Source organism: Trachemys scripta, chromosome 2, assembly GCF_013100865.1.
Source record: "Trachemys scripta elegans isolate TJP31775 chromosome 2, CAS_Tse_1.0, whole genome shotgun sequence".
Taxonomy (NCBI): domain Eukaryota; kingdom Metazoa; phylum Chordata; order Testudines; family Emydidae; genus Trachemys; species Trachemys scripta.
Window position 1 is genome coordinate 208,533,981 of NC_048299.1, and position 17,318 is coordinate 208,551,298.

Here is a 17,318-nt window from a genome sequence, read left to right on the forward strand (position 1 = left end):
CCCCCCGGACGCTATTTTTAGCACACAAAAGAGGACATGTCCGGGTAAATCCGGACGAATGGTAACCCTACTCCAACCAGCTCTATTCCAAACAATGCACAAAGCTAACAGAGTCCATCACCTTCCCAATGCAAGCTTGTTCCCCGCACTGTATTCTCCAGTTTAGTTTAAATGACTCAGACTGAGGTTCCACCATATCACTTGAGAGAGATGGATCTTTGTTTTATGTAATTGTTTTTTTCAGATTTATCCAAAAGTCAGAGTTCCTCTGGAGAACTCCTGTGATTTATCTTTACATTTCAAACTTAGGAGCCCCGTTTTTAAGATATGGGACAGTGAGATGTGTGGCTTAAAATAGCTCACTTCAGAACCTTTTTCCAAATATATAAAAGTTTATCAGATTTGGTCTACATTTCTTCTAATAGACACAATAACATCCAATATGCAAGAATCTTTCAAAATATGTTTTAACGGTATACACGAATTACTTAACCTTGTATTCTCTCAGGATATTGTAGGAGCGTAAATATTTATCAGCTCATTTGTTTAGCCCTGTTTATGCTCAGTAATTCTCTCTTGTCAAAATACAATCCTCTTCCTTTAGTACCGATTCCTGAGCACATAGCACAGGTCTTAATATTTAGCTATTTCTCACTTCTTTAATGTGATCTGATTTTCTTTTTGATCTAGATAATGCTACCAAGCTGTTATGAGTAATACTGCAAGCTTAAAATGAAACTATATGCTACAAAAAACACTGCAATGCAATGTTACTGCACATCCGTCATTACAAAACAGCCCATCTCTTTGCTTATCTGGGACAATATCTATAAAATATCATAGTAGGAATGACAGGAATATATTTTGGGTTTCAAACTTTCTGAAAATAGAAAGATGTGTGTTCCTCAGAACTCTAAAGGCAAACAGATGTGGGGGTGAAAGTGAGGTATGTGACCTGAAAACAAGGGGAAAGACAGATGGACCTGGGAGCCAAAAGAAAAATGACCTGAACACAGAAGGCCAAAATGTAACTCTCTAAGAGTTCCTTCCAAATAACTGGCAACCGTATGTTTAGGTACAGAGTTTGCTTGCATGCTACAAATAGTGCATTTTTCTATTGCAAGTTTCAAAGTTTTATTGCATTCAGCAACATTTTCCCTTTTAAAGCCAGGTTTTCCAGAGAAATCCTCCAGTCTTCCAAAATAGTTTGTAAATTATCTAGAACTTTAAATTAAAAAAAAAAAAATCTGAAATTTTCACAAAACTCTAATAAAACTTCTGCCATACCTTTGTTACCAGAGCCTAAAGAAAAGGCTACAGAAACCTCACAGCTATCACTTGAGGGGTTTTGCAGGAACAATTCATTTGCATGTGGTGAATCTGCACAAGGTAACATTGCATGCTTGTTTCAGAAACAAATGGAACTGATCTTCTTTCCTTTCTCATTCCTCTCTTGGGATCCCCCTAGCACTCTAAATGGTGCTGCCCATGCATGCAGAATGTGGCTTGAGAACACAAATTTTCAAATACCTTGACTGTAATAGCCTGCACGTTGCTCATCCTGGTGGGACCTGAGACATGCTGTTCCACTGCTTTTCTGGATTCTTTGACAGTTATCAGAATGAGGGTATAGGACGTAACAATTACCCCACAGGGGATGATAAAGCAGAAGACAAAGAGAGCTACGGTGTAAGACATTGCCACCGTGTTTACATTTGATGAATGCCAGTCAATGCAACAAGCTGTACCATAGGGCTCTGCTCCATACTCTCCCCAGTGAGCTAGGGGTGAACAGGCAAAAATTGCTGCATAGGCCCATGCGCAGGCTATCAAGATTCGTCCATGTTCTTGCCTAAATCTGTTCCCTGGAAGACATGAAACAATCAGTGAAGAACTGCTTGCAGTAGCGTGATGGATTCTAATTATACAAGCCAGAAAACAATACATAGGCCCTTTTTATTGGACACTGGGTATTACAATTGTTTCCCCCCCCCCCATGCTTGAGAGGAGCCCCCATAAACATCCACAAAGCTATCTCATTGTCTTCCTTCAAATCCCCTATTAAACTCTCTCTTTTCTGTGATGCCTTAACAGATAAGCAGCAAGGGAACTTAAAAGAACTCAAACAGATTACCTTAAAATGAAAACTGGCACCCTCAGGCTGGTTGGAGTTATGCTGGGAAACCAGATCAGCACAAATTAGCACAGAACTGGGGGAGCGAGGGGTGATTGCAAAGGGGAGTTTCATGGTCACCTTACATCCCTGTTCCTGCAACTTGTGCTCTGTGTTCCTTGGTCATAGTCAAGGACCCGGCTCCCTGCAGCTTCAAAATGTGCTCCATTTTAGAATGGTTCACAGTATGACTTTCAAACACAATGTTAACAAACACTAATGAATCTAAAGAATGATCACCCTGATTTCAAACTAAAGAAGGGCTGTCATCTAGAGAAATTCTACTAAATGTTTTGCCCCACACAAGTAGCACCAAGTACTTGTAGGTCAGAGTTCATGATGCATGCCTAAAATGTTTATATCTGCCATATTTCAGGTTTATATGATAATCAGACATTATATGATAATAAGACATTATATGTACTTAACAGGGATGTTGCAGCTTCAACACACTTTCACATTAATTACCTATTTCTTTAAACAATCCAACACCATGCATCGACAAGAAAAGAACCAAGATACTGTTAGTTAGTGCATGTCTTGATTCAAGAGAAGGTCAACTTTGTTCTGGAAAATTTATCTCACTAAGAATAAGTAGTTCTGTTGGTATTGAATATAAAAGAGAGGGGCACCATTTGCATGGCTACACTTACTACAATCATGCGCATTTTTCTTGCATCACAACATCTTCAGGGATTTAAAAATCAAATGTAAAACCATCTTCTAAGCTAAAAGTTACCAGGTGAGATTTTAGCATAAAAGCAAGTTTATTTTAACAAATTTTAAAACCACAAGGACAGTTTGACCTCAGGGTAAAATCTGATTAACACATGATCTTTTCCACCTAAAGTTCCACTCTCGCAACAATGAGATACTAGAATTTTAAAGCTGTTCTTTGAATAGCAGTAAAATCTGATGCTACATTTGTCTTTTCTATGTTACATTGACTGGCATTCCTCTTATCCTAAGAAGTGAGTGAGGTAATAAAGAAAGAACTTGAGTAGATGAACAAAAGAAACCAAAAGAAAACATCTGAAAAGGTCAAAAGAATATAGTATGCATCTCTACCATTTACAAAAAAAGTAAGATACTGAAATGCTGCTCCTACTTGTATCAAGTCAAAGATAATTGTACAAAATGAATCTTAAAAATGGTATCAACTTAACCCAACCTTGCTGTTATTTTAACAGTTACCTCATGGTCCTCTTCTGAGTCATTTACCTCAGCATAAGTGGGTTTGGATATAATAAACAAGGTTTATATAGCACCAAACTCAATTACTGGGGAGAACAGATATATAATCATTTAACACACACCCCCATGTAACACACCTTTCTATATAAACGTTCTCCAAGATACACAGACTAGCCAATGGCTGTCTTTGTTCAAGAGACAAATACTGAACAATCCGAGAGAGAAGGAAATTAATTTACCATAAGCTGGAAAACAAATTTTGAGGCAGCACACAGTACTCAGTAATGTTAGTGTTGACAGACTGCAGATCCCAAAAAGTACACCGCAAAATGCATAGAACAAGCAAACTTGTTTACCATACAGCCATCTGAAAACAAACAAAACAAAAACAAGAGTCAAGATTTAGATGCCAGCATTCTTCCTGTAATTCAAAGGCACATAGTAGAAAGTCCCTCGTAGTGGTCATTATTACAATGTTGACATTTACCATTTGAAAGTAGCAAGCATCACTGTGATGTTAATGCTTGGTCAGCAGGTAACTGAAGGAGGGCATTCTTACTGGAATATTCTAGTGCCATTAAGAAAATCATTGCCTGCCTTCATTTTTGAGGAAAGGTGAGAAAAAAAAAAAGAGAGGCTGTTCAATTCACCCACTTCTGCCAAGCTCTTTCGCCCCTTTTTCTCTGGCACCAGCTGCTAAGAATTCTGGTCTCCTCATTCCTCTTCCTCTGCAACACTTTTAGGCACTGTCTACATGGAGAGTTGCAGCAGTTTAACTAAAGATATGAATTTAAACTGATTTAATTAAACTAATGCAGTCCCCTGTGTGGACACGTATTTTCAGTATAAGAGTAGCTTATTCCAGTTTAATTTAAATAGATTAGAAACTCGTTTAAAATAAACCATATTAAGCTACCCAAACCAAAATCAGAGTGTGTAGACAAGGCCCTGGGGGAGGATAAGAGACACATTCTGAAAGCAGCACTAATTAGGAGAATAGTCCTGCAGTAAGGAGATGGAATCTCAAAAATCCCTCTCTCCCTTCTCCCGCTTCCCCAAGTCATATAGAAGAGTTAAAAGAGGTGATCTTATACCGTAGCTCTTGGAAGCGGATTGCTCAGGAGGTGATACAGTCATGGAAGTAAACAGTCAATAGAACTGACTTGAGCTAGACAGTGTGGGGGCAGCTTTTGTGCAAGCTCTCCCACAAGGATCAGAGTTTGGCTTGAAAGACTTCCTCTTGAACCTTGCCATTTAGCTAGATTACATCTCACCTTGTTGCTTCCTAGTGCGGCTCTGCAGGAAATGCCAACATTCAGAGGGGGTTTTTTTTCCGTTCTGAATCAGAATGAAAAAAAATGGGAAATTTCCTGCGAGATGAAGTTTTCAAAATATTTTGTTCTGATAAAATTCATTCCAATTTTGGGTTTTTAAAAATTATATTATAATTTATATTTTAAAGTACAATACCCTTTTGTAACAAAGTCATTTCAAAACAAAACATTTGCAGTGTTCAAGCCCCGAGGTCATGTTCTGTTTGATCTTTTCAAACCTTTTCCCAACAAAAAATTAATCAAAAAAATCAACAGTTTCCCCAGGAAGGTCCGTTCCCCCCCTCCACCCTCCAGTCACTTTGTGTGGATTTCAACATGCTGTGAACACACCTCCTGGATGGGGCCCAAAAGGGGAATGTCTAGCTCGTGAATCCTGCTGGGGAGTAGATGGGAGTTAGGCACAGAGCTGATGGGCAGGTCAGGACGTGGCTATGGGCATGTTCAGCCACTAAAATGTAGGCACCTAAAGTCTCCAAGACACCTACAGGGCTCGGCAGCAGCAGCTGAGCTGATGTTTTGCAAATGCCATTTGCTCTTAAATGTTGGATTTCAGTGCCCAAAGTGGCAGCTAGGTGTCCAAATCCCTTTGATCTGAATAAATTAGACTCTGGGGGGCTAGATTCACATTCTCCTCCATCCTGTGAGCACCTCCTTTTTCGTCTCCACAATCCCAAAAAGCTTCCATGGGAAAACTCAACAGTGTACCAAATACTGCCTAGGATCCAGCAAGGGCATTTATTAGTGATTCTGAGCCCCATGTAAAGATCACAAAAGCCAGGTATTATGGAATACTATTAGGTTAAACTTGCAAGGATGAGGGAGGTAGAGGCAAGAGAAAGAAGAGCTAAAGTGGAAAGAAGTCCAATTGTGAGTTGGACATTAACCATAACTTTAAGGCCTAGGATTAAATTTAATCCCCAGGAGTCATATACAGCCTAGGATTTGTTTGCATATTAGATCTGTGGGTTTTTTAAACAGCTACGTTCCAATAGCTTTTACATTTCCTCCCACAGAAGATTTCAGACAGCAGGTAGAGTGATTGTATGGAAGAAATACCCCCAAGCCCCTTTCCCAGGAGGAATACAAATTGCAACGGCCTCAGACTAGAAAACTAAATGCAGCCAGCAGCTCCAACGTAACATACTTCTCTCAATCTCTGTAATTAATCTTCCCTGTCCTTTCTACAAAAGTGGCAGAATAATTCAATCCTGTCTGCTGGCAGAGGCCTCCAGTCTGTGCAGAGGATGTTATAAATACTATTTGCATATTGAACACACCTGTGAGAAAGGCTGGATGTAACAGCTAGAGGGTACAAGGTCAGAGTCATACCAAGGTCACTAATGGCAAGGTTGATCATGAAGTATTCTGCTGGTTTTAGCAAATTCTTTTTCTTGTAGGAAACATACAGAAGAATACTGTTTCCACACAAGGAGCATATTCCTATAGGGGAATATAAAATAAAAAGAGGAATTCATTACTCTCATTTATTGGCTTTTCATTTTTAATACTCTTTGCAAGGAGTAAGGCATTGCCAACCTAGTCAGTGTTTATGGGATGATCTTTTTTCTATGATGAAATTAATTCAACTGAAATTTTTTTGAACACTTAATACCCTTATTTGGTACATCTTCCCAGGAATGCCTTATTTAAGACTCATTTGCAATAATGATTAAGGATACAAAGTGAATCATGGAGAAATAAACTTAAATTATATCTCTATTATCGCCAGATTAAAAAGTTCATTTTCTTAGGATTTGATATAATTCTAGTAGACGATATACTATTTCTAACATTCCAACACGAATAACAGGGAAAGAATATTAATTTGCTCTCTAGCTCGGAATGAGTAGGATAAAACCTAGTTCTTATAGTTGTGGAGAAAAGTATGGCTTAACTAGTAGCCATGCTGATTTCTAGGTTAGAAAGTCATGTATTCAAATTCTAATACCAGAACTCAGTATTGACCTTTCAGCACAGCAGTAAGAGGCTTTACTTCACTTAATATATCCTTATATTTACCAAGCAGGGCTGGCTCCAGCATTTCTGCCGCCCCAAGCAAAAAAAAAAAAAAAAAAGCCGCGATCGGCGGCAGCAGTTCAGTGGCAGGTCCTTCGCTCCTAGAGGGAGTGAGGGACCTGCTGCCCCCGAATTGCTGCAGGTGACGCCCTTTTCCCTTGGCCGCCCCAAGCACCTGCTTGTTAAGCTGGTGCCTGGAGCCGGCCCTATTACCAAGCCAGTAGAATTTTATTTCCATCCTGCCCCCCAACCTCTCAGTATTTTTTCAGATGTTCTCCACAAATTATCTTGCTTTCACTTGAAGGACTATGCTAGCTGGATTCACTGTTATTTTGATTAACAAGGAATTGTAATAAGCAGTAACAAACTGTTTTCTACCGTATTAAACTTATCTCAGGTGCTGAGGGCGGAGACTTTCTTGAAAAGGAAGAGGAGAAGAGGGATTAAACTTCCCCAGATCTAGTCTGATTGTAATAATATTACAGCTTGTCAAAACATTTTGTTCAAAACTTTTTTCATACAAATGGCTTTTTTTCTAAACTGAAAACTTTTCAAAAACTGCTTTAAACATTTTCCTTATTTTTCACCAAACCCAAAAATTTTACAATTTTGAAATGTTGGATTTTCCATATGCACCTACCTGCTCCCCCCCCCCCACACACACACACACAGAAAGCACAGAATGAACAATATCCTGATTTGCTTAATACATATTGACTTTTTCCATTTAAAAAAAAATCCTTTTGCCACTGCAATTTTTGAAAAATTCTTTAACTTTTGAAAACTTAGAATGGAAGAAGGAAACACAAAGAGACAAATGAAAAAGTGAAGAAAAAACTGGGTATCGTTCATTTAGTGACAAAAGAGGGGACCTAAAATTCAAAATATCAACATTTTAAAATATATTTTGCCACAAATTTTTATTTGAACCTTCCAGAATGGGAACACCTTTGAAATGGTTCCACTATTTTGTGAAATAGTTTTTCCATTTTTCCACCAGCTCTACCAAATATTTCATGACATCATATCTCTACAGGAGACATGATCTGAGACTATAAGATCAAATGTGGCCATTGAAGGCATGGGAACTTAAACATTAGAATTACTTTCACTTATCAAAATGGATTGCAACTAGCACATGAAAATTCCATCCACTTTAGTAATACTTGAATGTTCTCAGTATCCGGTCTACGATCATCACTTGGCTCCATAAAAACAACTCACCTTTTCTGTTTGTTTTCAAGGTCCCACAGCACCCAACCCTGTTTGGATTACCAGCTCAAGCTCTGATATGATATCCCAGCATGCACCATGTGGATGTCACAGCTGCTTTAGGACTCTGCTGGAGCATGGAGATTGGGGAAGGTCAGTTTTGTTGTCAGTTTTGTAGTTATTAAATTGTGGAGGGAGAGGGGAATTTAATAAATTACAAAATTATATCTAACATAAAAGTTGCACAGTACTTTTTGTAAAAGCAACTTACCTGACACCCCCTTGCCCAAAAGCCTGGCTCCTTTCTCTTACAAGGTCCTGTAGCAGCTGTGACGCCACTAACATAGTGCATGCTGTAAAATCACACTGAAGCGAGCCAGTGATCTGAGCAGGGTTGGCTATCATGGGATCTGAAAGGGAAAATAAAAATAGTAAGTTACTAGGCAACACACCTTGCTGAATGCCTTTTTAGCAAAAGGTGGGAAAGTGGGGCATAACATATACTGCTGAAGTAGATGGAATTTTCACAATTTCATGTGCAGTTCACTTTCCAGCGAGAGCAAGTTTGCACCTTGCTTTGTTGATGATGATCTGCATGCAGAACATCAGAAACAGAACGAAAGCATCACCAGAAAATTCTAGTTTTCACCTGCAATGAGCAAACAGCAAGACTCACGTATTTGTTTCTAATCAGAAAGTACTTTATAATATATATACCAGTTCCTGCAAAGCTACAAAGAGAGTTAGATTTCCAATTACATTTCAATGGCCAGTCATGCCACAATTCTCCTCTCAGATTCTTTATTTGCTCTTCCAGCCATGAAGTAGGACTGATGTACTATATTGGTGCTCCTTGTCTTGGGGGGTGATGTTGTTTAGAAGGAGATGTTCTTTACAGACAACCCTCAGTTTCTGCATTTGAAACACTTGACTTGGTTCACAGAAAGCAGAGACTAGGGATCAAATTCTCCCACCACCTGGATTTGCATCATACAGCTCAAAAGCCAACATCCATCGCAGAGAAGACCATACTAGCGTAAAGGAGGTCCTCCAGTTGTATACAATGAATGTAGAGATGTCTACACAATTCCCTGCTGACAATGTAACGGGGAAAAGGAGAAAGGGATCCTTCTACATCATCCTTCCACTGCATGCATCCGATGAAGTGGGTTTTAGCCCACGAAAGCTTATGCTCAAATAAATTTGTTAGTATCTAAGGTGCCACAAGTACTCCTCGTTCTTTCTACATCATACTAATCCCTGGCTGTCAGAAGTCATAAATTAAAGCAGTTACCAGGTAGACTGGCCCAGCATACAATATGAGCAGTATCAGGGATTGAAAGAGTGATTTTAAGGCACTTTCTCCCCTATCTCCATGCAATTTGTGCTGTATGCAGTTCAGCTACAGCCAAGGATCTGGCCTTTTCTCAGCTAGAATATGCATTTTGTTTCTTACCCATAAAGAATTCATAAGACCTTATTCACCAATGGTATAACTGGGGTCAAATCTAGTGAAGTCAATGACTGAGGATTTTAGATGCAGAGAAATTCAGTGTTACAGTTCCAGGAGTAACTTGCTCATGTTTAAGCCTCTAAACCTGCATCTGGATCTACTTTCATGGGCCACTGTGCCCATGAGGAGTCTCACTGACTTTCCTGGGACTCCTCCTGAGTACAAGGATTTGCACTACTAGACGTTGATGCTGGATTGGGATTTAAGGATTCAATGTTAACACCATAACCAGAAATACAAAATAGTGCTAACCAGAACCTCATCTGGTATAAGTTGAACCAACCACACAATATTTTGCAGTAAATCATTCTTAAAAATATTTAATGGCTTCCAAAGTTAACACTGTTATTATTGTCAAACTATTATAGTAGATTAAAATTGAATAGGTACTTTCTTTCTGATGAAAAATATGTCACTAATTAATGTGATAGAAGTTGTAATTAGGCCAATCTATTCTTTTATTTTATTGTTATGAAAACTTTGAAGTAATCCGTGTCAGTAATTAACTCCATTTCCAGACCCTCTACATTCTCATCAAACCTTTGGAATGTGAAATAATAAACATGAAACAAACGCAGGAGAAGCTCCAAAACATACTTACCATGAAAACATACTTACCAAACACTGTATAAATCATTCCAACAATAATATCTTCCCCTTCTGTTATTTTGGACTGGAATGTTGCATTAACAAGATAGGAACCCATCTGAAAAACAAGAAAATGGGAATTCAGCATCTGAGAATCTCTCTGTTGGCTTTCTGCGAGACTAGCAATAAGCTATTTGTTGGGGGGCGTTGGTTTGATTTTTCCAGTGTTTGCAATGACAAGTTTGAAGATGAGAGATGTGGCATGGGGTTGTTGCTGAGGAAGGTTAGTTTCTGTCACCCTTGAGGGGTGTCCCTTTGACTCATTAGAACATGAATACATCAAGATTTTCCAAAAAATGTCTTGTGACTCTGTATGCCTCGATTTTTTGATGCTCAACTTGAGAAACATTAAAAGGGAGCTGAATTTCAAAGTGTGAGACTGTTCAGCACTTTCCAAAGATAGGAGTCACGAAAGGCCAAAAACCATGGAAGAAAATCTAAAATTCAACGGGAGCTGGATCAGGCCCTAAGTGACCCTAAGAAAATATAGCGATCTAATATAAGTATAATTTACACTTTTTCTCTTCCTTTTCAACATGTATGGTACATCAATATACTTTCGCAAGTTATTTATTACATGCTTTGACTCACTTAGGTTCACACCCACTTACCAACATGTAAGTGATTTTACCCATCCTGCACATACACACTCATTTCTGAATTTGTCCCATTGAGTCTCTGTGTAAAGAAGTCTAATTGTTCTACTCCTCTTTTCGCCCCTAACAGGATAGCATATAAAAGTGCAAATTAAAGCAGGACATTCCTATATTAATTTACATTTTCTTCTGGCTGGTTGGTTCTTAAATTACACCAACTTGGATTCCCTTACATTTCAGAGAGGGTACTTAAGTAAATCTAAGGGACTCTGACTGCAAGAGATTCTATAGAACATCTCTGAATTTGCCCTCAAGAAATTCTTCAGCAACCGATATTCAACAACAAATAAATTAGAGAAAATAGTGAACTGCTTGCAAAGCGCAAGAAGAATTTGGAATCCTGTTCCAATGGGTGAACTTGAGCCACTTGTACCTTGCCAGGGATTCTCTTGCTACTATGTTAGGGACTACAGAGCACTTCTGCCCCTGGCCCGAGTCTGGCTAGCCAGCAGTGCATCCACTAGTGTTTTCCCAGCTCCCACTGCCCTACTGAGAACGCATCTTGCTCCCAAGAACAACTTTATAGCTAGGCTTGGCAGAATTTGATTTTTTTATATAATTTTAATGGATAATATCAGTTTATTTTAACCATTTTTTCCAATTTTATTGATGTAAAATTTTATGACTCTGGGAAGTTATTGGGGGAGGGAGGAGTCAGACCGTTGTTTAAAGAGAAACATTGAGATGCAAAAAGAGAAAGCATTATAACCATTAAACTACAAATTGTCAACATCACATGTCAAATATATACTACGTAAATATCTTTAAATCAAGTAAATCTAGTAAGTGCTCCAAAAGTAGTTTTCTTACTTTGTCTATCTGTAAATTTCTATCATCATCAATAGAAATATTACCGATAAAAATCTAATCCTTCCAAGTCTATTTATAGCATGTGAGGACAGATGCCCACAACGAAGAAGCCCTAGAAGGGCATGCTAGAGCCAGCAATCACTGAATGCTGACAGGAAACCTGGGGAGGAGGTCATCAAGGGCCACATCTTCAAAGATATTTAGTCTCTTAACTTCCATTGGTCTCAATGCAGCTGGAGAAATTGCTGAGCCTTCCTTGGCCTGCAGTGGAGAGAGGAGTGGCTGAAGGCTACAGGGCCCTTGGGGCAAATGAGCTGCAGTTCATTGCATTTAGCAGTGAAGCATCTCTTTATGTTCAATCTGTTGTGAATTAAACTGCAGGATCTACACATCTCTAAGTGATACTATATAGACCTGTAAGAAATACATTATTGAGGACTCAAGAAAGTCATGTCCCTTCCTATTTTCATGGCCAATGTGGATGATGGGGCTGGTAAGGTTTAGCTGGAACTTTTCCTCAGCAGATGAGACAAATTACAGTTGCTATACAAATAGACTGACAAAAGTAAAGCAACATTCCCTATGCCTGGCCATGAGTCATTGCCATAGGGAATGGTAGATATAATTGCTACTGGCAGCCTTTTCCCCTTCTCAAGTTTCTCTGATTGTGCTTCTTGATAAAAATAATAAAGGTTCATTGCTCTCTCTGTTCTGTAACTGTCATATGATTAAGTGCCCTAAGGGCAATTTCACCCCACATCCCTTAGCATAATAGCAGGAAATGATGTAGTCATGCAATTTTGCACATTTGATTTTAGTGCAGCATATAAAATGTCAGAAAAAACAAGGTACAAAAGTCATCTTAACAAATGGTCTAAGTAGGGTCTGTACTTAACACTCTGGATCTGAGCCAACCACTGTATACACACATTTAGTAAGAAGGTTACAGCCTGCTTCACTCCTGCAACGTGGTAGGTAGAGGTAATCTGCATTCAGCTGGTCTGTCTTCACTTCAGCTTTTCTTAACTGAATTTGAATTAAGTCAATTCTTAAGTTTCACTGTCACTATTCCATGGATTCTTTTTAAATAAACTGTTAGATCCTCAGCCAGTACAAACAAGTGTAGTTTCACTAAAAATCAATGGAGTTACACTAATTCAGACCACCTAAGGGTCTGGATCTTTACTTCCAATGGCAATCATGCTTCTTAATTGTCTATTTTCATTAGCTTTATTGGCAAATGCATTTACTGGTAGGAATGTTCTCTGAAACAGAACTAAGTCAACAGAAAGTGAAATTTGAATTTTATTCAGTTTATTTTTAATAAATCACTCATTAACCATCAACTGCAGCAGTGACTATTCACAGCAGAAGCCTGATTATAAGATTTACTAGTGTCCATTACTGTAGCATGTGAGCGCCCTCAAAAGAAGAGGAACAAAGAGGACTAGGGTAATTATAGACCAGTCAGCCCAACTTTGGTACCTGGAAAAATACTGAACAAATTAAAAAATCGATTTGCAATCACCTAGAGGATAACAGGGTTATAAGTAATAACCCGTATGGATTTGTCAAGAACTAATCATGCCAAACCAACCTAATTTCCTTCTTTGACAGGGTTCCAGGCCTAGTGGATAGGGGGAAGGAGTAGACATGACATATCTTGATTTTAGTAAGGCTCTTGACACAGTCTCCCATGACATTCTCATAAGCAAACTACGGAAATAAGGTCTAGATGGAATTACTATAAGATGGGTGCACAATTGGTTGAATGACCATGCTCAAAATGTAGCTATCAGTGATTTACTGTCAAACTGGGAGGGCTCATCTAGAGGATCCCACAGTGGTCAGTCCTGGGCCCAATACTAGTCAATATTTTAATTGAGTGGAGAGTATGCTTATAAAATTTTCAGATGACACCAAGCTGAGAAGGGTCGCAATCACTTTGGAGGACAGGATTAGAATTCAAAACAACCTTAAATTAGAGAATTGCTCTGAACTCAACAAGATGAAATTCAATAAACAGAAGTACAAAGTACTCGACTTGGGAAAGAAAAATTAAATGCACAACTACACAATAGGGAATAAGTGGTAGTAGTGCTGAAAAGGATCTGGGGGTTATAACTGATCACAAACTGAATATGAGTCAACAATATGAAGCAGTTGCAAAAAAGGTTAATAGTCTGGGATTTATTAACAGGAGTGTCATATGTAAGATATGGGAGGTTATTGTCCAGCTCTATTTGGTGCTGGGGAAGCCTCCACTGGAGTCCTGTGTCCAGTTCTGAGCACCAGACTATAGGAAAGATGTGGACAAAATAGAGAAAGTCCAGAGGAAAGCAACAAAAATGATAAACTGTTTAGAAAACTTGACCTATGACCTTAACCTATGGCAATAACAAAAGAAAGAAACTGAGAGACAACTTAGGGCTAGTTTACAGTGGGAAGGCTTTACCACTACAGCTATACTGGTATAGCTATACCTGAAGATGCTCCCCTAGTGCAGACGTAACTTATACTGACACAAGGTGATCTTCTGTGCTACATTGGTCAGAGACGTGGATTTTTTCACATCCCTGACTGACACAGCTATGCCAGCAAAATGTTGTAGTGCAGACCCAGCCTTCAATGGTGTTCTACATTACTCTAGTTGTGTGAGTATAAATCAGTGTAATTTAGATGCTACCTAATGTCTTAAGTCTGCCCTCAAATATGCACGTGCAATTCCCGTTATCTTCAAAGGGAGTAGCACAGGTGAAAATGAGGGCAGAATTGGGTCCTCTGTACTGATAAAACTTCATAGTACACCTCATTATTTGTACACCATAAACCTACTGCAAACATAGAAATAATTTCATTTGCTATTAAAATCCAGCTACCTATCAAGTGGAAAGTGGTAGCTGTTAAATGGTACATAGCAACAGTGCACGCCAGTTTGGGTCAAAAATAAATGAAGAATGTAGTATCCAGTTGAAAATGTAGGCAAATTTTATGGGAATAAAATACAATTACTAGCAATGGGCAATTGGAAAACCAAGCAAATGGGGAAATATTCTTCCGCAAAATGTTTGATTAAGAAAGTAAATTTTGCTTTGACTGTATTAATAACTACAGCACATATTTTGGTCTAAACATTTTTCAACCAAAAAAAATGCAGATTTGGGACAACTGAAACATTTCACAAATTTATGTCAATTTCGGCAAATTATTTCATTTGCAAAACCAAAAAATTTCAAAAATGCCAAAATGAAATGTTTTGATATTTTGAGGCTAATTTCACAAGGAGACTTAGGCATCATTCACAAAACCAAGGACATGACCTACTTATTTGCCATAGCCCCAGGCCAGTGCATTCATTTCAGCTTTGTAAGCCCTGGGTTCAAGCCTCCACTCCAGAGCAGGCATCTGGAGCAGGGACTTGAACCCAAGTCTTCCCTCTCTGATGTAATGCACTAGCCACCAAGTTATTAGGTATTCTGGGGTGAGTCTCCCTCAGTATCTCCTGTTGAAGCTGCTCCATTTTGTATTAAAACACCAGCCTAAAGAGTCATACTCTCTCTCCCTCTCTCTCTGACCCAATGAATGTTTATTTATACAAAGCATCGATAATTTCAGTTTTGGGTTGACCTGATTTTGGGGGGGGAGGGTGGGGGGAACTGTGTGTAAACCAAAAATATCAGTTATCCACACAGCTCTATTCATAACCCATGTGTGTTTGATATCAGGGAGCATTCTGGAACTTGAGCTTCATTAGTGTGAACACTAGCAAAAAGAACATTTTTAGCTTGAATGCTCAAATATTCACTGAAATTGTATATCAAAATGGACATTTGGTTGGAAATGTTGCATTGGTTAGTTGCATATTTCAGGTAATTTTGTTTCTCGCCCTGAAGGGATGACTTATGTAATTAATCGACCAACACAGAAAATTAGAAATGTGTTAATATACAATTCAAATTTTGCTCTGTGCTACTGTCCAAGGACAGATCCTATAGTTTGTGAGAGCTGACAAGATCAATTGTGATGGCACAGCAACGGACCAGAATAATGACAATCCAATGATAAATTACAGTAATATCTTAATCATTCCATCACACAACCGTTAATACAGGAGAACAGAATGTGCAGAGTCATCACGTATTCGATCCATTGGAACATCCTTTCTGGGGTTTTAAAAGTGGCTACCACCAATCTGGACAAATACAGAGAGAATGCTGTTGGCTACAAAGGGAATTGGCAAGACTGAGGGAGTCTAACAATCAATGTGATGACACAGATTTGTAATGTCAGAGCCTCTAGAGCAGCGTTTCTCAAATGCAGCAGGGGATTTTCTTGCAGCCACAGCCTCCTGGGCTATGACTGGGGGGGGAGAGAGCAAAGCAGCAGCCCTTCCCCCTCCCTCTTGCTCCTGGATGCACCACCTTGTTGTTAATTGCTGGGGCTGCCAGCAAGGGTTGGGCCCTGTCCCACTCTGGAGGCACCTGGGGCACAACACTGGAGGAACAGGCACCTGGTGAGTTCCCACCCACCCCCCTTCAGCCCTGGGATGGCGGGGGGCAGGCTCTGGCTGTGGGGCTTCGGGCTCCAATCCAGGACTCTGGATGCCTGGTGGCAGACCCCTGGCTCCAGCCACGTGACTTCAGGCTCTGTCCCCCCGCTGCCTCCCATGACTCCCTCATTCAGAGTTTAATTTGTTCCCAGGCTTGCCGGGACTGAGTAAGCCTGCTGTGAATAGCAATACTTTTATATTTGTTAATATCACTTTCACAACAGACTTACTAGCTAGCAATAAATAAATTACAATGATTTGGACATGTATATGTGCATATTTATTTGTTTTTCCTAAAACTAATTACATATTTTAGGAAAAAGTATGAGAGCAGCCACTAGCAAGAGTTGGTGGCTGCACTCTGAGGTAATCAAATAATTTGTCCTGAGAACCCCTGCTCTAGAGCCTGAGTAGTACCTAGATATCCAGATAGCAGCTGTGGCCAACAGATTTTGTTTTCATCCACACTTGATGAGATGTCTGTGACCATTTATTTCTGATATGACAAAACAAAAAACTGTGGCGAGGTTCCATATCAAAATTATATTGCTATAGTGCACTGGGGTACATCCGAAGATTAGCCAGAAGATGAAGTTAGAACAGAATGTGTCACCACTCCATTAGACACAATATCTCACTGGAATCCTTAATGTCAGTGCTCTGTGATCCACTGACCATTATCTTCCAGGTGGAATTCAAGATATTGGTTTTAAACTATAAATCCCTAGGTGTTCTAGGATTTGGTTATTTGTGAAGCCACCTCCTTCTCCATGCAATAACTGTGCAGCAACAACCAATGGAAATGTCGAAGCTAGAGTTCATCCCTTCCTTGGTTTTAGATGAGATAGGGCAGCTGGCAGGCCATTTTACATGAGTATTCTGCGACTCAGGAATTCAGAAAAATCACAGACACTTCTATTATACTGTGATGCAATATTGTATATTTATTATTGTAAATATGCCCAAAACAATGGCCAAGCACTTCATATATAAATGAAACCACCAAGATATGAAATAAACTTGTATTGCCTATTCAGAGCATCTGCTGATGTTGTTTGTGATGATTCAACTAATGAATTGATCTGTATTTGCATGGATAATATTACTCCAAGACAGTAGACTGGGCCCCATTTTTCTGTAGCTCTGCATCTGGAAGATGATCAGGCTTCTAGATGATGTATAATGTAAGGGGGAAATGAGGGGAAACAGTTTA

The 17,318-nt window shown here is 39.2% G+C and overlaps 1 protein-coding gene across 1 annotated transcript in view; it reads right to left on the bottom strand.

Moving 5' to 3' along the window:
* The window catches only part of LOC117873448 (opsin-5-like), a 42,959-nt gene extending 32,811 nt beyond the window's left edge, over nt 1–10,148 (bottom strand). The window contains 4 exon segments of the mRNA XM_034762824.1: nt 1,531–1,865; nt 3,607–3,734; nt 5,979–6,141; nt 10,061–10,148. Coding sequence (XP_034618715.1) covers nt 1,531–1,865; nt 3,607–3,734; nt 5,979–6,141; nt 10,061–10,148 — 714 coding nt within the window.
* Nucleotides 10,149–17,318: the final 7,170 nt, after the last annotated feature.